Source organism: Bufo bufo, chromosome 7, assembly GCF_905171765.1.
Source record: "Bufo bufo chromosome 7, aBufBuf1.1, whole genome shotgun sequence".
In the NCBI taxonomy this organism is placed as follows: Eukaryota; Metazoa; Chordata; class Amphibia; order Anura; family Bufonidae; genus Bufo; species Bufo bufo.
The window spans coordinates 109,815,329-109,843,215 of record NC_053395.1 but is presented as its reverse complement, the minus strand read 5'-3'; the positions used below and the strand labels follow the sequence as shown (position 1 = coordinate 109,843,215).

At 45.2% G+C, this 27,887-nt stretch overlaps 1 protein-coding gene across 3 annotated transcripts in view; it reads right to left on the bottom strand.

The window, feature by feature from the left end:
* Positions 1 to 27,887, bottom strand: part of LOC121009054 (asparagine synthetase domain-containing protein 1-like) — a 205,873-nt gene that overhangs the window by 118,578 nt on the left and 59,408 nt on the right. For all 3 annotated transcript variants that reach the window (XM_040441980.1, XM_040441978.1, XM_040441979.1), the window contains one exon: positions 20,118 to 20,171. In XM_040441980.1, the coding sequence (XP_040297914.1) occupies positions 20,118 to 20,171 (54 nt within the window). The remainder of the gene's footprint in view (positions 1 to 20,117; positions 20,172 to 27,887) is intronic.

Here is a 27,887-nt window from a genome sequence, read left to right as displayed (position 1 = left end):
AGTGGAGCAGGAGTAAATTTGATAGATGCCCATTTTGCCCACACTATGGGTTTGTCTCTCTGTACGCTACAGAGACCTATTCCCATATTCGCTATTGATTCTGCTCCTCTGTCTCAGAGAAACCTCACTCACATTGTCCATAACTTACACCTTCGGGTAGGGGACCACCATAACGAGTTGCTTTCATGTTCTGGAGGGGCTTCCCACACCGGTGGTATTGGGTCTTCCCTGGTTGGTAGCGCACAATCCAGTGGTGGATTGGCAGGCCAGGGAGATATTGAAGTGGAGTGAGCAGTGCAGAGAAAATTGCTTAAATAGCAATTGCTTAGTCGCCTCCATAGCTACACTACCCACATTTGTTTCAGACTTTGAGGACGTTTTTTCTGAAGAGGGTTGTCAGAAGTTACCACCTCACCGTCCTTATGATTGCCCGGTTAACCTGATTCCCGGTGCAAAATTACCCAAGACCAGGTTATATAATCTTTCGGGTCCAGAGAGACAAGCCATGAAAGATTATATCTCCGAGAGCTTGGCTAAGGGACACATCAGACCCTCTTCTTCACCCGTGGCTGCAGGGTTTTTCTTCGTTAGAAAGATGGGGGCCTGCGTCCTTGCCTAGATTTTCGCAAATTAAACCGGATAACCATCCGAGACCCATACCCTCTTCCTCTCATTCCTCACCTGTTTAATCAGATTGCGGGTGCTAGGTGGTTCTCCAAACTTGATCTTAGGGGGGGCCTACAATCTGATTCGTATCAAGGAAGGGGATGAGTGGAAGACAGGTTTTAACACCCCTGAGGGGCATTATGAAAATCTAGTCATGCCTTTCGGTCTGACCAATGCTCCTGCTGTCTTCCAACATTTCGTTAATGACATTTTTAGTCATCTTTTCGGCAGGTTTGTGGTGATATACCTAGATGATATTTTAATTTATTCGTCGGATCTGAAAACACATGAGGTGCATGTCAGACAGGTACTGCAGGTCCTACGAACAAATAAATTATATGCTAAACTTGAAAAGTGTGTTTTCGCCGTTCAGGAAATACAGTTCCTAGGGTATTTATTATCTGCTTCAGGTTTCCGTATGGATCCTAGGAAGGTCCAGGCAATTTTAGATTGGGATCTTCCTGAGAACCTCAAAGCACTGCACGGTTCTTGGGCTTCACAAATTTCTATAGAAAATTTATAAAAAATTATTCGGTGACTGTAAAACCCCTTACTGACATGACTAGGAAGGGGACTGATTTTTCAAAATGGTCTGACGCCGCTAAAATTGCTTTTTCCTCTCTAAAAGAGAGGTTTACCTCGGCACCTGTACTAATCCAACCTGATGTCTCCCAGCCTTTTATTGTTGAAGTAGATGCGTCAGAGGTGGGAGTGGGGGCTGTGCTGTCTCAGGGTTCGTCTCCTGGCAAATGGCGTCCTTTTGCTTTCTTTTCTAAAAAACTATCTGCAGCAGAGAAGAACTATGATATTGGCAATAGGGAACTATTAGCTATTAAACTAGCGTTTGAAGAATGGCTTCACTTTTTAGAGGGGGCAATCCACCCCGTCACTGTGATTACGGACCACAAAAACCTTCTGTACCTCGAATTAGCTAAGCGTCTCACCCCTAGACAAGCTAGGTGGTCGCTATTTTTTACCAGGTTTAACTTTGTTATTACCTATCATCCTGGGGCAAAAAATACCAAGGCAGATGCATTATCGCATTGTTTCCCTGGAGGGGGTAATGTGAGTGATCCGGTACCCATTCTACAAAGAGGAGTGGTTGTCTCTGCGGTACACTCTGTTCTGGAGGGGAAGGTGTTAGAGGCCCAGGGGGACGCCCCGGTCTCTTGCCCCTCAGAGAAATTGTTTGTACCGTTGAACCTGCGTCTCGAATTATTAAAGGAACATCATAATTCGGCACTTGCTGGGCACCCGGGTAGTAAAGCAACCTTGGAGCTATTGTCTCGTTGTTTTTGGTGGCCGAGGTTGCGTCAGGATGTAATGGATTTTGTGTCTTCTTGTTCTACTTGTGCGCGCGTGAAAGTCTCTCATACACGTCCTGCAGGGTCTTTATTGCCACTTGTCATTCCCAATAGGCCATGGACACATCTGTCAATGGATTTTATCACTGACTTACCTTTGTCTGCGGGTAAAACAGTTATCTTGGTAGTAGTGGACAGGTTTAGCAAAATGGTACACTTCATTGCGTTACCCGCACTACCTAATGCTAAGACTGTGGCTCAGGTATTCATCAGTGAAATCGTGAAGCTTCACGGGGTCCCTTCCGATGTTGTTTCGGATCGGGGAACCCAGTTTATTTCTAAATTTTGGAAAGCTTTTTGTTCCCGTTTGGGGGTACACTTGTCCTTTTCCTCAGCTTTCCATCCTCAGTCGAATGGACAGACTGAGCGTACCAACCAAAACCTTGAGACATATCTAAGATGTTTTGTGTCTGAAAACCAAGAGGTGTGGTCATCATATTTACCGTTAGCCGAGCTTGCCATAAATAATCGCCGTCAGGAATCTACTGGCAAGTCACCATTTCTTGGTGCATATGGTTTTCATCCCCAATTCTGTACTTTCAAAGAGGGGGGGGGGTCTTCTGGGGTTCCCGAAGAGGAACGGTTTTAGTCGTCTCTTTCATCTGTATGGCAGAAAGTGCAAGCTAATTTGAAAAATATGGGAGGTAAATATAAATGCATGGCTGATAAAAAACGGTAGCCAGGTCCGGACCTAGGAGTGAATGACTATGTGTGGTTATCTACTAGGAATATTAAATTAAAGGTTCCCTCTTGGAAACTGGGTCCTAGGTTTATTGGTCCTTACAAAATAGTAGCCATCATTAACCCCGTGGCTTTTCGCCTGGAGCTACCTCAGACTTTTAAAATTCATAACGTCTTCCAAAAATAGTTACTCAAAAAGTATGTTCCAACTCTAGAACCATCACCGCTGCCACCCCCTCCTGTTATTGTGGATGGTAATCTAGAGTTTCAAATATCCAAAATTGTTGATTCTCGTCGGGTCCGCCGTTCTCTTCAATATCTGGTGCATTGGAGGGGTTACGGTCCCGAGGAAAGAATGTGGGTTCCAGCGTCTGAGGTAAACGCCGACAGGTTAGTTCGGGTTTTTCATGCCTCTCATCCTGAAAGACCTAGTCCTGAGTGTCCGGAGGCCCCTCGTGGAAGGGGGGGTACTGTCACGAGGGTGTCAAGAGCCACGTCTGACTCCGTTATACCCGGGGTCAGGAAGTCGCAGCGGGTGGCTGCGCGTTCGATGTACAAAGACAGTGCTGTTTCGTAATGGTAGCTTTCTGGGTTTGCCTTGCAATCCTTTTTGGCTCACTCAGGGATCCGTAGCTTTTCCTCCTCAGCTGTTTCTTGTCCAGCAATCCCAACCTCCTTATATTCCCATCTCCCACTTCTCTGGTTGCCAGATATAGAGCTTCCTGCCTGGACTTCTATACTGACCCACTGAAGCTGTGTAGCTGTGTTCCCTGGTTGTTGCTCCAGAACGTTACCCTCCGGATCCCTGTTGGGCCTTGGTGGTCTGCTGTTGTCGCCCACCTGGGATTATATGTTTGTCTGTGTTGTCTGTCCTCTCCTTGGCGTTTTCCTCTTAGTGTCAGTGGTGCGGACTAGTGATCCCACCGCCCCGTTCACTACACAGGGCTCATCTTAGGGAAAGCCAGGGTTTAGGCACGTGATCGGCGTACGGGTGAGGAACCCGTCTAGGGACGTCAGGGCAGTCAGGTGCCAGCCGCAAGGTGAGTCAGGGGTCACCTCCTTTCCCTCTCCCTTGGACAGGGCCTTCCCATTTCCCTCCCTTTGCGTGACGCCGGTCATTACACTCTGTTCCGGACCAGCAGGGGTTCACCTCTTCAGCCATCTGGCACAAGGAGTGGCAGTGCACTGGATAGAGGGCAGGACTAGGTGACCCCGAATCTGGTAGGCCACCGGAGCTGCAGGTCAATCCCGGTTCCACTTATCTTCTGGGGGGAAAGGGGGGTAGCCGGGGACGGTCATTCGACCCCGGCGCTCGCTCCACTGAGAGACCAGGGACGCACCATGCGACCCTGCGTCCTCTGTTTAGAAAAAAACAAACAGGAGAAGAAAAAACTACAGGGACAACCCAGCAGGAGCAGGAGTGTCACCTCCTTATCCGACTCTAAGCTAAAACTGAGGTCCTCCTGTTGGAGCATGGGGGTATAGCCAATGGAGGAGGAACTGTTTTTTTCTTATTTGCATAGTGTCTCATCCTAGTAATGGCCTAAGCTATACCCATGGTCTGTGTCCCCCAATGGAATGGGCGAGAAATACCATCACCATTTTTTATGAGTACCCAATGCCCCGCATAGATGAGCTGTTGGACCAGCTAGCCAGTGCCCAGTACATAACCATTATGGACTTGAGTAGGGGGTATTGGCAGATTCCCATGTCCCCTGGGGCCCAGGAGAGATCCACCTTCATCACTCCTTTTGGGCTCTATGAGTTCAAGGTAATGCCCTTTGGCATGAAAAATGCCCCTGCCACATTCCAGCGCTTGGTGAACCAGCTGTTGGACAAGTTTGAAGAGTTTGCCGTTGCTTACCTGGATGACATCGCTGTGTTCAGTCAGACCTGGGAGGATCACTTGACCCACCTGTCACAGGTGCTCAACCGAATCCAGGATGCAGGACTGACCATCAAGCCTGGAAAGTGCCAGATAGGCATGTCTGAGGTGCACTACCTTGGGCACCAGGTAGGTGGAGGGATGCTTAAACCAGAGCCAGGGTAAGTAGATGCCATCTCCAATTGGCCTACCCCTAAGACTAAGAAGCAGGTTATGTCCTTCTTAGGGACAGCGGGGTACTATAGGAAATTTTTCCCCAACTATAGCACCCTAGCAAAACCCTTGACAGACCTCACAAAGAAGAAGCTACTGCAAATAGTTAACTGGACTGCAGACTGCAAGAGGTCTCTGTCAGCGTTGAAATCTGCTCTTGCTAGCTCTCGAGTCTTGCAAAGCCCAGATTTTACCCGCAGGTTTGTGGTTCAGACTGATACTAGTGCCTAGGCGCCGTGCTCAGCCAAGTGAATCCTGAAGGGGATGAGCACCCCATAATGTATTTTAGCAGGAAAATCCTAGCAAGGGAAGTGGCCTATGCCACTATAGAGTAAGAATGTCTGGCCATTGTATGGGCTTTACATAAATTTCAGCCATACCTTTATGGGCGAAAGTTTACCGTGGTGACCGATCACACCCCCTCAGTTGGTTACATCGGGTGGCAGGTGACAACGGAAAGCTGCTGAGATGGAGTCTGGCAGTGAGCATGGTAACGCCGATGGGTTATCGCGTCAGGGAGAGGCGGCTAAGCATGGCTTGTGATATTGATTGCTAAATCAATGATCCCATGCCATGTCTTGAAGGGGGAGGTGTAACGAAATCCGAGGTAAATAGACAGATAGATAGATAGATATACAGATAGATATATAGATATACAGATAGATAGATAGATAGATAGATAGATCTCATATTCTCCTAGACTTACATTATCAATAGCTGATTAAATAGCAGTGGCCAATTGATCTATGGTGCCACATGGTGCCTCTCAATGCCAGCCTATCTGAAGACTAGGTGAGACACTCCACATTATCAGAGGAAGCCCCCATTTAGCACAGGCCTGCTAATTGAAAACCATTTGGGGGTCCTAATGAAGACCTGGGAGGGGGATACTTAAAATGCACAGCCACCCTAGACATGTTGGCTGCTAGACCAGTGGGTGGTCTAACCCATTCATTAGATGAATGAAATAATATCAGAAGCCATAACTCTGACCTCATGGCACCCACAGCCTCAGAACCCTAATAATTGTGTTCAGCCTGACATGGGCTTCGGGCAGAGTCTATGCGTGCCATACTGGACAGGAGGCATTTCTCGGTATTCAGGATCTGGCCGTCTGGAAATCAGAACTCAATTTGGTGTCTGTATGACCGGGACAAAGCGACTCAGATTATGGGATCGTACCTGTACCCGCAGTCCCTGTCATACAGTGAGGAATCGCCGTGATTCATATTTCCACCTCAGTCAGTCTTCTGGGAAGGTGGGGCAGAAACCTGAATAATATCAGACGTCCCAGAAGGCCGGAACGAAAGGAGAGAGGTTCCCTCACAGCCCACCTATCGGCTGAGGGGGGATAAAAATGGGTGTTTGCGAACAGGTAATTGTCAGCCATTTTGAGGATCGACATCGTTTTGAGTGACTGCCCATATCTTCAGCTGTCCCCACAGCCGGAATATAACTGCTGCATCTCAGTAAGCCAATATTCCATATCAGTTTATTTTATCTGTTCACTGCATTGTTATTGTATGTATATTTTGTTTTTATCTTTTATCTGACACTTTCTTTTTGTATTGCACTGCACTATTGTGTATTAAATTTAAACATTAATAAGTCCCTTCCTTGTGGTCTTATAGAACTTGCTCTTTCGGAGGGAATAACGTTACCAGTAGTGTTTCAGGGGATTTTAGGTTCCATATAGATAACCTGTGTTACTGTGTTAAATTTGGGTTGAGAGAATATCTGAGTATAGGCCCCTATTGCCTTATAGTATAGGTGGTGGCAGCTATTGTGATAGAAAATATTGGGGTGTTAGAATCTGGGGAGTAAGTTAGCATAATTCCGTCATCTAGAATAGGTGGGTGGTAATTTATGTGGTAACTTGATGAGCTCACTAGTATAATTCACCCCAGTGATGTGACCTATTGAGTAGGGATTGTGACACCTATGATGATAGTTTCTCCGAAGTCAAGCCAGACCATCAACAGACACTCGTACTCTGAAACCTACCGTACCATAGAATAACATGTACGGCAGGATCCGTTAAGACCGTTTGGTTTATTATTCCTGGACGCTCAATGTTTCCAATTTATATGCTCATAAAATTGGACTTAAAAAAGTGATCCCATTTTGGAAACTACACCCCTCAAATAATTTATTAAGGGGTGTACTGAGCACTTTGACCCCAATGGCGTTTTACGGAATTTGTAAACACTTGGCTGTGAAAACTAAATGTTTCATCTCTTCCAATAAAATGTTGATTTAGCCTCAAATTTTCATTTTCACAAGGGGTAACAGGAGAATAAACAACCCATAATCTGTTCCCCATTTCTCCTGAATATGGCAAAACCTCATATGTGGTGGTAAACTGCTGTATGAATCACATGGCAAGACTAAAAAAGGAAGGAGCGCCATATGCTTTTTGCAATGCAGATTTTGATGGATTGGTTTATGGCCCCATTGGTTTTCATTTTTTGGGCGATTGTCTTATGTGGGGGTTCATTTTTTGCGGGATGAGGTGATTGGTATCATTTTGGTGTAGATATGACTTTTTGATTACTTGATATTACGCATTTTGTAAGGTGAGGTGACAAAAAATGACTGTTCTGGCACTGTTTTCATTTATTTATTTTTACAGCATTCACCTGACAGGTGAGATCATGTGAGATTTTTATAGAGCTGGTGGTTACGGACACGGCAATACCTTATATGTTTATGTATTTTTATTTTTGATAAGTTTTGCACAGTAAAAACATTTACTATGAGAACCATATTTATTTTTTATTTTTTAAGTAATGGTCTTTCATAGGGTCTCATTTTTTGGGGGGGATGAGGTGACAGTTTGATTGGTACCATTTTGGGGTACATACGACTTTTTGATCGTGGGTATTATAATATTTAAAAAAAATTATAACTGCTTTCACCTGACGGGGTGGACCATGTGAAGACACGGAAGCAGAGACACCCAATATGTCTATTTTTCTTTTATTTCCAATTTTTTTTTTACAATTTTCTATGACTTTTTTTTAATTATGTAATCAAAAACTTTTTTTTGTCCCACTGTGGGACCTCAACTTTTGGGGCTCTGATCCCCTCTACAATACATTACATGTACTGTACAGTGCATTACCAGTTTCTGTAGAAGGCAGCCATCGGGTCCTCTTCACCACAGTGCATGGACCCAATGAGGACGGGGAGGGAGCCCTCTCCTTCCACTAACCCTGAACATGCTGCAGTCAGTGCTCATCACAGGATACATAGGGTTAAAGCGCCTGCATATACAGTAGGGGCTCAGCTGTAAGTGACTGCCAGGCCCCTGCCGCTGATCGGGCGGGCGCAGCTCCTGCACCCACCCGATCAGCATGCGGTACCTGTACAAATCCCAGCATGCTCCAATAGCTGTAGGCTGCCCAGGGATGATGGAGGTTGTAGTTTTGCAACAGCTGGAGGGCCGCAGGTTGCGCATCCCTGCATTAAGATATTTGGCATTTGCTCTTTTTTTTCTTCTAGAAACAGCAACACATCTGTCTATAGGCTGCTTTTGATAAAGCAGTTAATGGAGTTATCTGCTTTTTTGTTACTGATGATCAATCGTTTGGATACATCATCAACAGCTGATTGGCGGGGGTCCGATACCTTGTACCCCTGACAATCAGCTGTTTGAGAAGGCAGCTGCATTCATAGTAGCTCTGCGACCTTCTCAGCAGTAATATACCATAACTCTCCCTATATACAGTTACAGCACTTCTTCCTGCATCGCCAGTAGTGAGCGCTTACCATTCACTGCACAGCACGCCGGGAGCACAGGAGAAGAGCTCACTAACTGGCCACGCTGATCAGTGAGCAAGAACTGTGTAAATATATATTTAAAAATTTAAAACATATTAGTCTACTGCTCCCAGACTGTGAGGGAGCGGTGAGGGTAGACACCCCGCACCTCCCATCCCAGTCAGCACAGCACTGTGCTGTTAGGAAGACAGATATCCCTTAGCAACGCTCATTTGAGAGAGTGCTGCTAAGGGATATTCCTGCTCTGGTCCCTATTATGGTTAGCATGGTGTGCTTTCCGCATCTTTTAAGGCCCATTGAAATGAATGGGTCTGCACCCGTTCCGCATATGGTCGCCTGAATGAGCCCTAAACCGTAGTGTGCTTGAACTTGAAATCTTGATTAAGAGTAACTCTGAGTCACTCAGAGTTTGTCTAGGCTGGCAGCAACGAGAATAAATTACATTTTAGGGCATGCAAAGAATGGTAGTAAAACAGTCATAAGTTTTTATAACCATATTTAGTACATCTGGTTTGTATACGTCATTAATATATTTATGCATCACATTTATTCTTATGTTGGATTGGGGCTAAAGCCAAAACCTCCCTGAACTATTCGAACCACATAAAATGTCATACTAAGCCCTCCTATTATGTTTTGCTAATATAGGAGACTGGCTATTCTTCTACCAGATGCTCCTTGAATTCAGAACAATGGGGAGGGAGGGGAGATTTAGCAATATTCGCGCTTTCTACACCAGTCCTGATATCCCCTGCATTGTTGGAGGATGCACCACATTGATGACGAGGCGCAGGCCTTATAATAAATCGGGCTCATCCTCCAGCAGTCTATGCGCCTAACAGAAATATATGACAGATCTGAGCTGACATAGATTTCTGGCTTTATTTGCACAAGAAAACTGGTGTAAATGAAGATATAAATTTGTCTCTGCTATTGGTCACACCCCTTTCATCCCCTTGCTACACTCCCTTTTGGAAAAGTGGCAGAAAAAGAGGCACTTGCAACTTTTTAAAAAGTCACATTTAAAAAGTTGCAAATATTGATTATTTTTATATATGTATTATATATGATATTCACACATGGCCATTACATTGAAATAACATTGGAGTACATTTAAATCAGTCAGTAATCATAATTACAATCAGAAGCTATTTACAACCCCTAGTTTATGTCTAGAGGGGAGATTGGAAAGATAAAGAACCTTTTGTTTAAATTAAATGCAAAAACGTAGACCTCACGGTTTTCTAAGCCAGCGGAGACACCCTGACTGTTAGAACAATGGATAACGTCTTTCTGTCTATTGTATTTAGGTTCATTCATCGTAACAGCTATAAACCTTGCTGTATCTGGGCCTGATAATCGGAATAAAACTTCATCTCCGAGGATTGCTGCCATCATCATTCATCTTCATCCTAAAAACAGCAAATACACACCTTGTGACTTTTTAAAGCCACTTTTCTGGTGCAAGTGAGATAAATCTCCCCCTGGGTGTTCTGTATTCTTGTTTATGTTGGCCAACATAAATTCCTACAATGATTAGACACCCTGAGATGAAATTCACATGCGGTTCCTATGCAACCTACATTGTTTACTGGATTTTTGTACAAAATAAGGAGTATTTATAAAAAGTAAGGAAAATGTAAACAGTACATAAAGACAAATGTCAATACTAGAGATGAGCGAATCGAAGCTGATGAAGTGGAATTCGATCCTAATTTCAGGAAAAATTAGATTCGCAACTAATGCGAATTTCCTCGTACTTTGTGGTAACTAGGGCTGCAACGTTATCGAATAATCGGCTGATTTGTTGCTATGCGGGCGGCAGCGTGTAAAACTTACTAGTACACTTCGTAGCAGGCAGGAGGCTGGGTAGGAGACCGGGCGGCGGCAGTGTAACTCACTACGTCACGCGCCTGCTCCTCCCACTTTATGAATGAAGGCGCAGGCGCATGACGTAGTGAGTTACGCTGCTGCCGCCGCCCGTCCAGCTGCCCGGCCTCCTGCCTCCTGTGATAGTTTAATACTAGTAAGTTAGGGTCTGGAGTGATTTTGCACTATAAGTAGTTTAACATCCCCTATTTGATAGTTATGATTAGGTGAGCGGGGCCCGGTGTAATTACAAAACCGAAATGCCAGCCCCCACCCCTGTATTGGGGGTCATTCACAATCACTACACAGGGACACTGTCATCCACAGAACCCCCATAACAGTGCCATCCACAGATGCCCCCATAACAGTGCCAGCCATCCAAAGATCCCCCCCATAACAGTGCCATCCACACATGCCCCCATAACAGTGCCTGCCATCCAGATGCCCCATAACAGTGCCATAATTGCCATCCACAGATCCCCCCCATAACAGTGCCATCTACAGATGCCCCCATAACAGTGCCTTTCCATCCACAGATGCCCCCATAACAGTGCCATCCACAGATACTTCCCCCCATAACTTAGCCAGGTAATCAGGATGCAATAGTAGTAGGGAGGAGTACGAGTCTTGGAGATTGAATGTGCAATAAATTATAAGCTGTACATCCACACCGTCGGAAAGTCTCTTAGCTGCAACAGGTAACATAGCATTTAAGAAGAGAGCTAGCCTAAGCCTTGACCATGTGGACATGTTGTATTTTTTACATTGTAATGCAAAATTTTTATAATTATGTAAGTCCTAAAATTGTTTTAATATGGCCTTTGAACATACTTTTTCAAGTAAAATCATATAAACCCCTTTTTTGTCATTTTGGTGTTTTTTTCCCGATTAATCGATGAAATTATCGACAACTAATCGATTATTCAAATAATCGTTAGCTGCAGCCCTAGTGGTAACGAATCGCAATTTTTCCTAAAATGGCGGCTACATGTGTGAGGACATGGGGCAAAGAACTCTGGTAAGGCGGGATGACCCATAATGCAATGCATGCAGCCAATCAGCAGCCAGCCCTGTGATGTCACAGCCCTATAAATACGATGGCCATCTTGGATTCAGACATTTTCCAGCGTTCGGAGTGCAGGGACTGATGTGAGAAGGCGCTAGGGACAGCAATAGGAAAAACCTCATTGTGACAAAAAAAAAAAAAACAGAAAAAAAGATTTATAACTGCAGGGAAAGAATAGGGAGGAATCATTTCACAGCATCTTAGTGCAGGGAGAGACGTCAGAATGCGCTAGGGACAGTGCTATAAAAGCGATTTACAAGTGCAGTGAAATATTATTTGGGGATCCAAATAGCCATTATACAGCTCTATTATATTAGCAAAGATCACAGCAGATAAGTAAGATATTCTTTCTGTTTCTCTTTTTATTTTTTGTTTCAAAAATAAAGTATAATAACATACGGCAGTACGTGTGTAAACGTTTTCGGCTATGCAAAGCCTTCCTCAGACACTGTGCCGCAGTGTGATGTGGATATGAGCTAATTTTGGTGTATTTGGAGCATAGCTCCGTTTCCATTGGCACAAACTTTACCCTCTCTTCACCATCATATCCACATCACACTGCGGCACAGTGTCTGAGGAAGGCTTTGCATAGCCGAAAACGTTTACACACGTACTGCCGTATGTTATTATACTTTATTTTTGAAACAAAAAATAAAAAGAGAAACAGAAAGAATATCTTACTTATCTGCTGTGATCTTTGCTAATATACTACCCGGGGTGGGAACCCTATACACAGCAGCAACCGACTGTTTGCAAAAACAAATTTTCATTATACAGCTCTGTCATTCCAGCAATTTGTTCTTGGGGTGCAAGTGCTATGTTGAAAAGCCTTTAGTGGCTTATGGCTGTGGAAAAAAAATAAAAATAAATATTATATATATATATATATATATATATATATATATATATATATATACACACACAGTTCATTTCTGCAGTTATATGTGGTGAAAGCGTCTAGTGATGTATTTCAGTACAAAAAGAAAAATATATACGCACTTCACTGTTGCAGTTATTTGTGGTGAAAGCGTTTAGTGGCCTATTTCAGTACAAAAATAAAAATATATTCTCAGTTCACTTCTGCAGTTATACGTGTTGAAAGCGTTTAGTGGCCTATTAAGTACAAAAATAAAAATATATATGCACTCACTGTTGCAGTTATTTGTGATGAATGTAGCTGGGCAGCTAAGACCTGTCCTAGGTTGCTAGTATAGCTTATATGTGTATACAGCTAATCCTGCTAATAACCTTGATACAGTTACTATGTTTGTGTGTTGGGGACAAAAGCAGAATTATTTACTGTGACATCATGTTTTGGATGTCATATACCGTATTTTTCGCCCTATAAGACGTACTTTTTTCCCCCCAAGCTGATACACCGACGACCGCAAGCTGCACAGCGCGGCCGGCGTGTGTATCAACGAGGGGGGAGGAGGGGCTGGGAGCCGGCCTTTAGTTTTGTAATGGCAGCGGGGCCCGGTGCAGTCACTGTATTCTATTGCACCGGGCCCCGCTCACTGTACTAATGGTATCTGTAACTGCAGGCAGGCAATGGTTAACTATACATATGTTTGATCCAGCACTGAGCAGCCTGTACTTACAATCATAGCAGGCTGGAGGCAAGAGGCTGGGCGGGCACTGGCAGCGTAACTTCCTACGTCACGTGCATGCTCCGCCCACTTTATGAATAAAGCAGGCGGCGCAGGCACGTGACGTAGGAAGTTAAGCTGCCAGTGCCCGCCCGCCCTGCCTCCTGCCTGCTATGATCGTAAGTACAGGCTGCTTAGTGCTGGATCGAACATATCTATAGTTAACCATTGCCTGCCTGCAGTTACAGTAGATACCATTAGTACAGTGAGCGGGGCCCGATGCAATGGAATACAATGACTGCACTGGGCCCCCGCTGCCATTTAAAAACTGGGGGACAGTAATCAGTGTTTTTAGACTCTGCTGTCCGTGTTAGTTCTGGCAACTAGTGCAGCAAATCAGTAGTGAAGCAATCCTAGAGAAACATTGTTTGCCGAATAGCATCATCCTTACCAATACATACATATATAGGACGGTGTTGTACTGGTATGCTAAGATAGAGTCCAAGTATGTGAAGATATGGGGAGTGCACCCCCGACTGGCACTGTAGTTGCAGCAAATATGCTTCAGAACTAACAGGGCAAGAGATAGTTTTAACAACACTTTTGTTGCTCACACTTACTTATAATTAGAAAAGTTTTATACTAATGGTAGTAAAAGTTAAGTTTTAATATCTGGGACAAGTGAGGTTATTAGCCTAAATAGGCTTTATTTCTGGTGATTTGTATAAGCCCTTCCCAGATAGGGTCGTGTTTGTTTATTGTGAGTCTACCATCTTAATCATACCGCCATTTTGTGATATCTTTTCAACACGTGTTTTGTACATGGACTATCTGCTGCGGAGGCGGCAGTGTTATATATGATGAAAAGTTGAAGTTAATAAAGAAGTTATTTGAAGCATTTGGTGTGCACTTTAACCTACTGTTTCCATAGAACGGCGCTAGAGGAATTACAGAGTAATAGACAGTCTGATTAGACTAAAAGTCAGATATCAAAATTATTCTAATGCCACAGCGCAAAAGGCACTTCATAGTGCTGTGCCTGCCACAGTGAAAGCCTTTAGTGGCCTATTTTAGTACAAAAATAAAAATATATTCTCAGTTCACTTCTGCAGTTATATGTGTTGAAAGCGTTTAGTGGCCTATTTCAGTACAAAAAGATATATATATATATACGCATTTCACTGTTGCAGTTATTTGTGGTGAAAGCGTTTAGTGGCCTATTTCAGTACAGAAAGAAAAATATATTCGTCGCTTTTAGGGGTGTTTTAATTTGCTTTTAATTTATTTAGTTCAGCTAAAAGTATGTCAGACAGAGAAGTGCCAGGCCTTGCACAGAGGAGTGGCAGAGGCCTAAATGTTTCTGGCGCAAGCAAAGGTCGCAGCAGAGAAAGGGGGAGTAGCAGCAGGAGTGGCAGAGACAGGCCCGAGTTCCCGGTGTCATCTAACGGTCGTGTCTTGACCAGCAACCCAGCGGTTCTTGATTCGTTAACTCTGTCATCCACATCATCCCAAGTGACATCAGACACCCCCAGCAAACAGTCGGTGGGTTCGTCAAACACAACCCTTAGTTGGCATAGCCCGGGAGCAGGCTTTGTGCCCTCATCTGTCCTCAACCTGCCTCTGTACTTTGCTGTTCCCTCAGCCACAGAAGTATTCTATGCTGTGGGCTCAGCTCAACTATACAGCGAGGACGAGCTACTAGAGGACAGTCAGCAGCTACTGCCCAGCCAAGATTTGGAGGAGACATCTGCCGCTTCATCCGCTAGGCGGGCAAGTAGTGATGAGGAGAGTGGCGTGGGAGGTGGTGTTGCGAGCGGTCAGGCTCCTGACCCAGAGACCGTTGAGGAGGACATCAGGGACGTGCAGACACTACTTGCTCATGATGAAGCCAATCGCACTTGGGAGCCGGGTGTAGAAGGGGCTTCATCATCATCAGGAGAAAAGGGTGGCAGCTTGCTCGTGAGGCAGCGGCTGAGCGAGCAAGGTGGTAGCATGGCTGGGAGTCAGCAGAGTGGCAGCAGTGGGAGGTCGGGAGCCAAACGTGCCCATGGTAGACCACCTGCTTCGCAGCTGCCTACCTGCCCGGGAAGTAGTGGTGCAGGGGTTCACAGAGGCAGCGACAATAGCAGTCAGTCAGTCAGTGCAAACTGTTGGGGGGAGGACCACCGGAGGAGGTCAACATGGCCATATGTAAAAAATATGTGGGCAGAATGTGAAGAGTGGCCAGGGTGCCAATGTTGGAACCACAGCCCTACATCAACATATGCAACATCACCATAAAGTGGCCTGGGAGAACCGTGGCTTCGATGTGGTGGTGCAGCCTGCCGCAGCAACCACTGCATCACCCAGTGGCACGCACCCGGTTTCAGCCAGTGAAGGATCCACCACCTCAGCCGAAGGGAGCAGTCTGTCATTCCCATCTTCTGCTGGACCAGATGCTCCTACTCCTCGTCGGTCATTCCATCAGCAATCGATGACCGAAGCAACTGCCAAGAGACAGCAGTATGCGTGCAGTAATCCAACGGTGCAGAAGCTGAATGTGCTCCTGCCAAAGTTGCTGGTGATGCAGTCCCTCCCTTTCCAAGTGGTGGGTGGACTCTGCACCTTTCAGAAAACTGATGACTTGTGCCGATGCGAGGTGGAGAGTCCCAAGCAGTCATTTGTTTGAGAAAAAGGCAGTACCAGCCCTGCACAAATATGTAGAACAGGAGGTGGGCCATTCCTTGAGCCTGTCGGTGTCTGCCAAAGTGCACAGCAGCGCCGACATGTGGAACTCTAACTACGGTCAGGGACAATACATGTCCTTTACGGCCCACTGGGTGAATGTGGTTCCTGCACAGCCACACCAGCAACTTGGCCAGGACACGCTGCTTCCGCCTACACGTTGTCACGCCGTTTGTCCTGCGACAATGTCCGCCTCTGCCTCCTCATACTCAACCATGTCCTCAAAATCGGAACCATGGTGAACGACAACGGGAAGAACATTGTGCCGGCGCTGCGTCAAGGAGGGCTGAGCCGTGCGCCCTGCATGGCACACATGTTCAATCTGGTTGTCAAGCGGTTCTTCAAGTCTTCCACCCATCTGCAAGACATCCTAAAAATGGCCAGAAAACTTTGCATGCAATTCAGCCACTCGTACACCACAAACCACACCATCCTTGAGCTGCAGCGGCAGAACGGCATCCCCCAACATAGGCTAATATGCGACAGTTCCACCCGTTGGAGTTCCACCCTCCATATGTTGGACCGACTATACGAACAGAGAAAGGCCATCAATGATTTCTTAATGATCCAAAAGGATAGGAGCACTCCCCTGTGTAACTTCGATGTCAGGCAGTGGCAGCTCATGCATGACACCTGCCGTTTGCTTAGGCCCTTTGAGGATGCCACGTTATTTGTCAGCCGCTAGGACTATGGGATGAACAACGTCATTCCACTGCTTCATGTCCTGGAACAGACGGTGGTAACAATGGCTGGTCAGGGACAGGAGACGTGGCGTCTAGATCTGTAGAGCCCTCTGGGGGCTGAACTGGAAGAGGAGGGGGAGGAGGACATTGGAGCACAGGCAATGTGTAGAGAAATGGGTTGTTTTTCTACTCAGTAGAGGAGGAGCAGGAGCAGCCAGAGGAGCTACAGGGCGATGAGGAAGACGAGACAGAGGACACAGACACACTGTGGCAATATGCAGTGGAGATGGAGGCAGGGAGTCCCTCCGAGTCACTTGCACAAATGGCCCGATGCATGCTCACTTGCTTGCGTAGTGACAGCCGAATTGTCACCATTCAGCAGAGGGATGACTTCTGGCTCTCCATCTTCTTGGACCCTCGCTACCGGTCCAAAATGGGGGCCTTTTTTTTTTTTTTTTACACACACTGAGAAGGAGGACAAACTGAACTACTACAGGGACATACTATGTAGTCAGTTGGCCGCTGTCTATCTGCACCATCGTCCATCCTCTTGCAGGACTGACCAGGGGGGCCCTCTGTGCTCACGTTCCACTGCCATGGCTGCTGGGAAGGGGTGGGATGGCAGGAGCAGTACCAGCTCCATCAGCAGCAGCCTGAGTCTACAGTCGCTGATGAGTAGCTTTCTTCACCCGCATAATGAAGAAACTACTCACCAGCAGTAGTAGGTAGACCTGGAGCAGGACCTGAACCAGCAGGTGGGGGCATACTTGGACAGCACCCTGTTAACCCACATTGAAGATCCGCTAGACTACTGGGCAGCCACCTGGATTTGTGGCCGCAACTAGCAGAGTTTGCCCTGGAAAAACTGTCCTGCCCGGCTAGTAGTGTGGCATCAGAGCGGGTGTTTAGTGGGGTGGGGGCCATAGTTACCCCAAGGAGAACTCACCTGTCCACCCAAAATGTGGAGAAACTGACCTTTGTCAAGATGAATCAGGCGTGGATGAGCCAGGATTTCCACAAACCAATGACTGATGCATCTGATTAGATCATCCATGCCGCCTCACCCAAACCTTGAAAAAAAGAGACCGGTTTCTTCTACTCTGATGCTGCCATCCTCCTAATGCCACACATCTGAAGTCAAGTGCTCAGTCTTTCACCCAACTTCGTCAGCGGGTACTGGTATTGCCACCCACCGCCCCACTCTATCACCGGGTCACTTTGTCTCCTGATGCTGCTACTGCCATCTCCACACTGTCACCTTCACACTCAGTGTGGAGATGGCAGCATCAGGATACCACAAAGTGGCAAGGTTACATAGTGTGGAGATGGCAGAAGCATCAGGAAACCACAATGTCACCTTGCCACTCTGTGGTATCCCGATGCTGCTGCCATCTCCACACTATGTCACCTTGCCACTTTGTGGTATCCTGATGCTGCTGCCATCTCCACACTATGTCACCTTGCCACCCTGTGGTATCCTCCTGATGCTGCTGCCATCTCCACACTATGTCAAGTTACCAATCTGTGGTATCTTGATGCCATCTCCACACGGTCACCTTGCCACTCTGTGGTATCCTCCTGATGCTGCTGCCATCTCCACACTATGTCAAGTTACCAATCTGTGGTATCTTGATGCCATCTCCACACGGTCACCTTGCCACTCTGTGGTATCCTGATGCTGCTGCCACATCCACACTATGTAACATAGTAGATAAGGCCAAAAAAGACATTTGTCGATCCAGTTCGGCCTGTTATCCTGCAAGTTGATCCAGAGGAAGGGAAAAAAAAAAGTGAGGTAGAAGCCAATTTTCCCAACTTAAGGGGAAAAAAAATTCCTCCCTGACTCCATTCAGGCAATCAGATAACTCCCTGTATCAACAAACTCTCTCTACTAGCTATAGCCTGTAATATTATTACACTCCAGAAATACATCTAGGCCCCTCTTGAACTCTTTTAGTGAACTCACCATCACCACCTCCTCAGGCAGAGAGTTCCATAGTCTCACTGCTCTTACCGTAAATAATCCTCTTCTATGTTTGTGTACAAACCTTCTTTCCTCGAGGCGCAGAGGATGTCCACTTGTCACAGTCACAGTCCTAGGGATAAATAGATGATGGGAGAGATCTCTGTACTAACCCATGATATATCTATATATATAGTAATTAAATCTCCCTCTCGTCTTTTTTCTAAAGTGAATAACCGTAATTTTGATAATCTTTCAGGGTACTGTAATTCCCTCATTCCCGTAATTACTTTGGTTGCCCTCCTCTGAACCCTCTGCTATGTCTGCCTTGTTCACAGGAGCCCAGAACTGTACACAGTACTCCATGTGTGGTCTGACCAGTGATTTGTAAAGTGGTAGGACTATGTTCTCATCACAGTCATCTATGCCCCTTTTGATGCAACCCATTATCTTATTGGCCTTGGCAGCAGCTGCCTGACACTGTTTTTTACAGCTTAGTTTGCTGTTCACTAAAATTCTTAGATCCTTTTTAATGTCAATGTTACCCAGTGTTTTACCATTTAGTATGTCACCTTGCCACTCTGAGATATCCTGATGCTGCTGCCATATCCACACTATGTCACCTTGCCACTCTGTGGTATCCTCCTGATGCTGCTGCTGTCGCCACCTCCAGACTCTGTCATTGTGCCACTCTGTGGCCTCCTCATATTGCTGCCAACTCCAGACCCTGTCATTGGGCCACTCTGTGGTCTCCTCACGCTGCTTTCATCTCACCACTATGTCATAGGTGTGCTCTGTAGAGTTCTCATGCTGTACCCACCCTCCCCACTTCATGACTGGGCCACTATTTGGCCTGGCTGACATCATTTATTTGACATTTCTTCTGATCTGTCAGAAGGAAGGAAAAATGAGACTCACAACAGATCCTGTCTGTGTAGCAGCGGTAAGGCCTGTATGGACCCATCAGAATTGTCTTATGATTTGGTAGCCAAAAGCAGGAGTGGGTACAAATATTCTATTCGCGTGTCATCTCTGTTTTAGATCCACTCCTGTTTTTTTGGGCATTAGCAATACTGATGGATTATTGAGCAAATGCTGACCGAGTGAAGGTGTATGCTCCACAGACAGGATCCGTTTTTTGTGGGTTATTGTTCTGACAGATCAGAGGAAGGGCAAATTAATCAGTGATGTCAACACAAACTGCTGATACCCTCTCCACTCTGTCAGGGGGGCTCTACTTGTATAAGCGTTTAATAGAACAAGTTCTGTAGACATCTATGTGGAATCAGCTGACAACGGTGTAAAAGGAGTGCGCTTCTTCTTGGTGCTAACATCGACCTGTAAGGCTGAATTCATACTTGAGTTATGTGGTCAGTTTTGGCCCCGTGACTGTCCAAATAAGTGAAGTGTGCAGTGATTCTAAGTGTGACCGCTGTTATCTGCATGCCATACGGACTCACAGTATTATTTCAATACCAAAGCAGACTCCATATCAGTGTTACTGCAAGGCATATAAAGGCTCTCTGCAGCCAGGAAATAGCCGTCTTTTAACGTAATTTGCCGCGAATAAATTTGGAATTTCGCTCATCTCTAGTTAATACATTTAACATAATGCAATGTTAGTGACTTACCCTATCTTTCTTTAAATTTGACAGCTCATCAATAATCACCTTCTGTTCTTTAAACTGTACAGGAAAAAAAACACAATTATTATATATATACACACTATATACATAACTTGGGTAATACAAGTTAGGCTAGTTTAACACTAGTGTTATTCAGATCCAACAGGCTGTTCCGCCAAGGAACAGCTTGCTGGATCTCTCTGTATCCGGCAATGCCGGAAGCTACAGGGATGCCATCCGGCCCTATTAATTATAATGGGGACCGTCGGAGATGCACGCAGCGGTATTTGTCTGGCCGATTCTTGACATATTTGTTGCGTTGCAGCCAGATACCCATCGGTCCCCATTATAGTTAATGGGGGGAGTTGCAGAGAGCGATGAGGAGAAAGCAAAGCTATTAAATTATTTTTTTCTCCACTGTATTCACTGAGAAAAATAAACTGTCAGTTGAAATGCAGAATGTAAAAGTAAATTCCCCATTAAACGTGCCCTGTCTGACCCAGGAAGAAGTACAGCGGCATCTTAAAAAGATTAAGATAGACAAATCGCCAGGTCCAGATGGCATACACCAACGTATCCTAAGAGAATTAAGTAATGTCATAGCCAGACCCTTATTTCCACAGGATTGGCTCATAGCAAATGTGGTGCCAATATTCAAAAAGGGTCCAAAAACAGAGCCCGGAAACTATAGGCCGGTAAGTTTAACATCTGTTGTGGGTAAACTGTTTGAAGGTTTTTAAAGAGATGCAATCTTGGAGTACCTCAATGAAAATAAGCAAATAACGCCATATCATAATGGCTTCATGAGGGATTGGTCATGTCAAACTAATTTAATCAGTTTCTATGAGGAGGCAAGTTCTAGACTTGACAGCGGCGAATCAATGGATGTCGTATATCTGGACTTCTCCAAAGCATTTGACACTGTACCTGCATGAAAGGTTAGTATATAAAATGAGAATGCTTGGACTGGGAGAAAATGTCCGTATGTGGATAAGTAACTGGCTCAATGATAGAAAACAGAGGGTGGTTATTAATGGAACACACTCAGATTGGGTCATTGTCGCTAGTGGAGTACCTCAGGGGTCAGTATTGGGCCCTATTCTCTTCAATATATTTATTAATGATCTTGTACAAGGCTTGCACAGTAAAATATCAATTTTTGCAGATGACACTAAACTGCGTAATGTAATTAACACGGAAGAGGACAGTATACTGCTACAGATGGATCTGGATAGATTGGAGGTTTGGGCAGATAAGTGGCAGATGAGGTTTAACACTGACAAATGTAAGGATATGCACATGGGAAGGAATAATAAAAGTCACCCGTACATACTAAATGGTAAAACACTGGGTAACACTGACATGGAAAAGGACCTAGGAATTTTAGTGAACAGCAAACAAAGTTGTAGAAACCAGTGTCAGGCAGCTGTTACCAAGGCCAATAAGATAATGGGTTGCATCAAAAGGGGCATAGATGACTGTGATGAGAACATAGTCCTACCACTTTACAAATCACTAGTCAAACCACACATGGAGTACTGTGTACAGTTCTGGGCTCCTGTGAACAAGGCAGACATAGCAGAGCTGGAGAGGGTCAGATGAGGGCAACTAAAGTAATAACTGGAATGGGGGGGACTACAGTACCCTGAAAGATTATCAAAATTAGGGTTATTCACTTTAGAAAAAAGATGACTGAGGGGAGATCTAATAACTATGTATAAATATATCAGGGGTCAGTACAGAGATCTCTCCCATCATCTTTTTATCCCCAGGACTGTGACTGTGACGAGGGGGACATCCTCTGGGTCTGGAGGAAAGAAGGTTTGTACTTAAACATAGAAGAGGATTATTTACGGTAAGAGCAGAGTTCTGCCTCTCTGGAACTATGAGGAGGTGGTGATGGGGAGTTCACTAAAAGAGTTCAAGATGGGCCTGGATGTATTTCTGGAGTGTAATAATAATACATGCTATAGCTACTAGAGATGGGTCGTTGATCCAGGGAGTTATTCTGATTGCCTGAATTTTGTAAAGATGTACAGTAACTTGACAAGCTCATTTTAATCTGCAAAGTAAAACTCCATTGACCAAAATAACTCATTGGTAAGTCCAGTCTATAATGCCTGCAAAATGTATTGTAGCTTGTCCAAGTCGCAGCCTTGCAAATTTGGTTGATCATGACATTAGCCCTCTCTGCCCAAGAAGTGGCCATGGCTCTGGTCGAGTGGGCTCTTACAGAGGACAGTACACCTCCTGAATCCTGTATGTTTCCTTTGATCCATCTTGCCAGAGTCTGCTTAGAAGCTTCATCTAGCCTCTAAGATTCTAAGGTAGGGCTCTTTTATGGACAAGGCCTGTAATTACCCTAACCTACTAGGAGTAGTGATGGCCACTAGGAAAGCCACTTTAAAGGGATAATAATTTAAATGAAATATTCTCAAGTGGCTCAAAGGGGATATTGCATAGTGTATTTAGGACTAATGTAAGATACCAGGTGGGTACAGTTTTCCTTACGGTAGGTCTTATTCGAGATACTGCTTTCAGCCACATGGAAATCTAAAAAACAGGTAATAACTGATATCTGTATCTTAACCCCATAAGGACTATTTCACCTTAAGGACTTGGCCATTTTTTGCAAATCTGACCAGTGTCACTTTAAGTGCTGATAACTTTAAAATGCTTTGACTTATCCAGGCCATTCTGAGATAGTTTTTTCGTCACATATTGTACTTCATGACACTGGTAAAATGAAGTAAAAAAAAATCTTCATTTATAAAAAAAATACCAATTTCTTTTTAAAAAGTTGAAAAAATTTAAAATTTCCAAGTTTCAATTTCTCTACTTTTATAATACATAGTAATAACTACAAAAATAGTTATTACTTTACATTCCCCATATGTCTACTTCATGTTTGGATCAATTTGGGAATGATATTTTATTTTTGGAGGATGTTAAAAATCATGTTTTAGTGTTTCCATAGTCTAAGAGCCATAGTTTTTTCAGTTTTTGGGAGATTATCTTGGGTAGGGTATGATTTTTGCGGGATGAGATGACGGTTTGATTGGTACTATTTTGGCGTACATGCAACTTTTTTGATCACTTTTATAACTTTTTTTGGGAAGTAAGCTGGGCAAAATTTCAATTTCCTCCCATTTTATATATATATTTTTTTATGGCGTTCACCATGCGGGGAAAGTAACATGACCGTTTTATAGATCAGGTCGTTACGGACGCGGCGATACCTAATATGTGTAGTGTATTTTATTTTTTAAATTTTTATTCAGTGATAAATGTGTTTTTTTTATCTTTACTTTTTTCACTTTTTTTTACATTTTTTGACCCAGACCCACTTGGTTCTTGAAGATCTAGTGGGTCTGATGTCTGTATAATACAGTACAGTACACTATATAGTGTATTGTACTGTATTTTACTTACACTTTGTTTGAACAGATCTATGCCTTTAGCACAGATCTGTTCAGCACCATGGACAGCAGGATGCCTGAGAAGGCGTCCTGTTGCCATGGGAACCTTCCCCGTCTGCCACAACTGAGCATATGGGGAAGGGGAAGGAAAGTGCTACATCGGCATACACAGCTCTGCTGTATGAAGATGCAGCAGAGCTGTGTATGCAGATGTTGCCCAACCAATCAGAGATCACCTTTCACCTCCCTCTCTGTAGGTCAGTCGCCGATGTCCGCGCTGCAAACAGAGCATGTGCCGCTCTGTTTTAGACGTGGCACAAAGGAATAAAGCTTTGCACATGAGCAGCGCCCGGCGGCATGCAAGTTCATGAAAGCAATGAGCGGCCGGCCAGGGGAAAAACATGTTTCGGCCGAGAAGCGGTGGCCGTAACTAGGGGAAACAAAGTCTAACACTGGGGTAGGATGGAAGGAATTTTATGACGAAAGGTGGCAATTTGAAATTGCATCATATTTGCAAAAATGATCACTGGCACATCATTAACAGAATAAACTATGATCATTGTGATGGGAATACCCCTTTAACCCTTTGTCAAAACCTTTTTGCAAAAAATAAAAATACAAGAATGTGCACCACTGTAAGAGAAGAATATTCTGGATGATTAGAACTCATCCAACTACCAAACTTCTTCCATAGTGTTATAAATAGCCGAAGTAACTGGTATTGTTTTACCTGAGAGACCTTGCAATCTTTTTAGGACTGCTAGAATAAGGGGAAAGGGAGGAAAGGCATAGGCCAGGTACATGTTCCTCTCCTGAGCGAGTGTGTCAATCCCCAAGGGATTGACCCTGGGATTTAACGAGTAGAAACAAGCTGTCTAAGCATTTTCCTTTGTTGAAAATAGGTCTATTTGAGGACGGCCCCATCTGAGACATATCTCTTGGAACACTTTTCTGTTTAATATCCATTCTCCTGGACTGAACATGTTCCTGCTCAGGAAGTCTGCCGTGGTGTTGTCTGTACTTTTTAGATGTAGGGCTAAAACCGATAGCACATTGGTTTCTGCCCAAACTAATGTCTGATCCACTAGCTTTTGAAGAAGCAGACTTGATGTCCAAGAGGATTTCTAGTTGTTGTCTTTTCAGGAAAATGTTTGGCTTTCTTCAGAGTTTTTAGTTCCCTGAAATTTGAAGACCTTTGTCTGTTCTGTGGAGACCATCTCCCTTGAAAAAAGGAACCTTTACCTTAGCTCCCTAGCCTAGCTGGATGGCATCTGTGGTGACTATCGTGTAAGGAGCTACTTATTTCATGGGATAACTTTCTGTAGGTTTTCTGTATTCATCCACCATAAGAGAGAGTTCCTCGCTAGCGTTGGCAGGACTATCTTCATGTTTAGGGAACAACGATCCTGGTCCCATCTGGACAATACTATCTGCTGTAGGGGTCTTGAATGGGCCTTTAAGTCTATTGTGCACATAAATACACCTGGGGTTGTGAGAGATGTGTTGTCCGGATAGATTCCATCTTGAATCTGTGGTAACTGATCAATCTGTACAGATATTTTAGGTTTATGATGCTCCTGTAGGGCCCATTTGGTGTCTTCACCAGAAATAATTTTGAGTAGTGACCTCTGAATTCCTGATAAGGAACAGGAATGATGGCTTGTAGACTGCATAACTTCTGTACATCTTTCAGGAGTAGAGCCTGTAGCAGAGTTGATTGGAGATCAGCTTGCCTGGAATTCTAGCCTGTATCCTTTGTGTATTGTGTGTAACACCCAGGGATTGTTTGTGATCCCTGTCCACTCCTACCTGTACGGCATACATATTAGGACATCCTCAGACATCATCCACAACTCCATCCTCCGTCAGGCAAAACTCCATAAGTCCTCCTCCCTCAGACTAAACTCCCTTCTCCGTCAGCCCAAACTCCTTCCTACCTCAGGCGTAAGCCAAAACTCCCTCCTCCCTTATCCAAAACTCCCTCCTACCTCAGAAGTCAGTAAAAAAAATACCTCCTCCATCAGCTCTCAGCCCAAACTCCATCAGCTGTCAGCTCTCAGCCGTCAGGGGTCAGCCCTCAGCCTAAACTTCTTTAGCCGTCAGGGGTCAGACGTCAGGTGTCAGCCCTCAGCCTAAACTCCATCAGCCATCAGGGGTCAGGTGTCAGCCCTCAGCCTAAACTCCATCAGCCGTCAGGGGTCAGGTGTTAGACATCGGGTGTGAGACATTGGTTGTCTGGGAAGGGGGCGGCACAATTTACAGTGGCGTACATACAGGGGTCACAGTTGCGACCGGGCCCGGCCGTCTGTGGACCCCCCTGGCCCCTGCAGTCAGTGTTCCCTCTAAGTTGCGAGGGTGGGCGGCCACGCAGCAATTATTGTGGCCCCGCTTACAACTTTATAATCCCCGCTCAGCCACATCGCGCTGCCTAGTATACAGTCAGTGCAGTGACAGTGTCAGAAACATCTGGTCACGGCGCTGACGTCCTCCCCATAATCTTGTGTGGCTTAGCACAGCAGGGCGCCGTCTACCAAATATTTCTGCGCTACTGCTGCCTCCTCCTTCTTTTTGCAGGTAGAGGAGGAGGAGAGAGCGAGCAGCAGCACGCAGCAGGGCGCTGTAGTTTTGGCGGCGCCGCCGCCATCTTAGAGGCGGTCAGCCCTTGTTATGGTGGCAGGTAAATAATTCCCAGTTCGGGGTGGGCGCGTCGCTGTACACAGCAGCTGTCACTTCATGTAAGACTGTGGGCGGGATGACCAAGATGGTGTATGTGCTGTGCTGGAGCCTCCACTCCGGATGAACGTGCTGTCTGTGAATATGTCAATGGGGTCAGGCCGCACCCAGGTCGGGCAGAGTGGGCACCAACATGCTGCAGTGTGGGGGTACATGGTGCCGGCCTAGCGGGGTGAACCGTATTTGGGGCAAGGGCCTTTGTGCACCTGGGGAGTTGCGACAGGCATCATGCTCATGTTGCCCAATTACCCTGGCATTTAGTGAGAAGCCCCTTCATATTAGACAGCTTCCAGTGCTACAACTCCCAGCGAGTTATGTGCACTACTTTCCACATTGGGTCACATGATTCATTGCCCTTCTGTGTGTGGCAGGCGTGCCACCTACTTACGGTGTCCTAGTGTGCAAAACTTTTTTATTCTGCACTTTGGGGCACTGTTGCCGGGTGAAGGCTGCGCCATATTATTTCCCTGTTTTTCATATGTATTTGTAGGTGTCAGGCAATGTGAGCTGCCACTTTTATTATGGTGCACACGCCTGTCAGCGCCATCGTGTTTTACGTTACTAGAAGGCACTTATTGGGATATCTGTGGATGACACTGTTATGGGGATATCTGAGGATGACACTGTTATGGGGATATCTGTGGATGACACTGTTATGGGGATATCTGTGGATGACACTGTTATGGGGATATCTGTGGATGACACTGTTATGGGGATATCTGTGGATGACACTGTTATGGGGATATCTGTGGATGACACTTATGGGGATATCTGTGGATGACACATATATAGCATATTATACTATATACACTCACCTAAAGAATTAGGAACACCTGTTCTATTTCTCATTAATGCAATTATCTAGTCAACCAATCACATGGCAGTTGCTTCAATGCATTTAGGGGTGTGGTCCTGGTCAAGACAATCTCCTGAACTCCAAACTGAATGTCAGAATGGGAAAGAAAGGTGATTTAAGCAATTTTGAGCATGGCATGGTTGTTGGTGCCAGACGGGCCGGTCTGAGTATTTCACAATCTGCTCAGTTACTGGGATTTTCACGCACAACCATTTCTAGGGTTTACAAAGAATGGTGTGAAAAGGGAAAAACATCCAGTATGGGGCAGTCCTGTGGGCAAAAATGCCTTGTGGATGCTAGAGGTCAGAGGAGAATGGGCCGACTGATTCAAGCTGATAGAAGAGCAACGTTGACTGAAATAACCACTCGTTACAACCGAGGTATGCAGCAAAGCATTTGTGAAGCCACAACACGCACAACCTTGAGGCGGATAGGCTACAACAGCAGAAGACCCCACCGGGTACCACTCATCTCCACTACAAATAGGAAAAAGAGGCTACAATTTGCACGAGATCACCAAAATTGGACTGTTGAAGACTGGAAAAATGTTGCCTGGTCTGATGAGTCTCGATTTCTGTTGAGACATTCAAATGGTAGAGTCTGAATTTGGCGTAAACAGAATGAGAACATGTATCCATCCTCTGATGGCTACTTCCAGCAGGATAATGCACCATGTCACAAAGCTCGAATCATTTCAAATTGGTTTCTTGAACATGACAATGAGTTCACTGTACTAAAATGGCCCCCACAGTCACCAGATCTCAACCC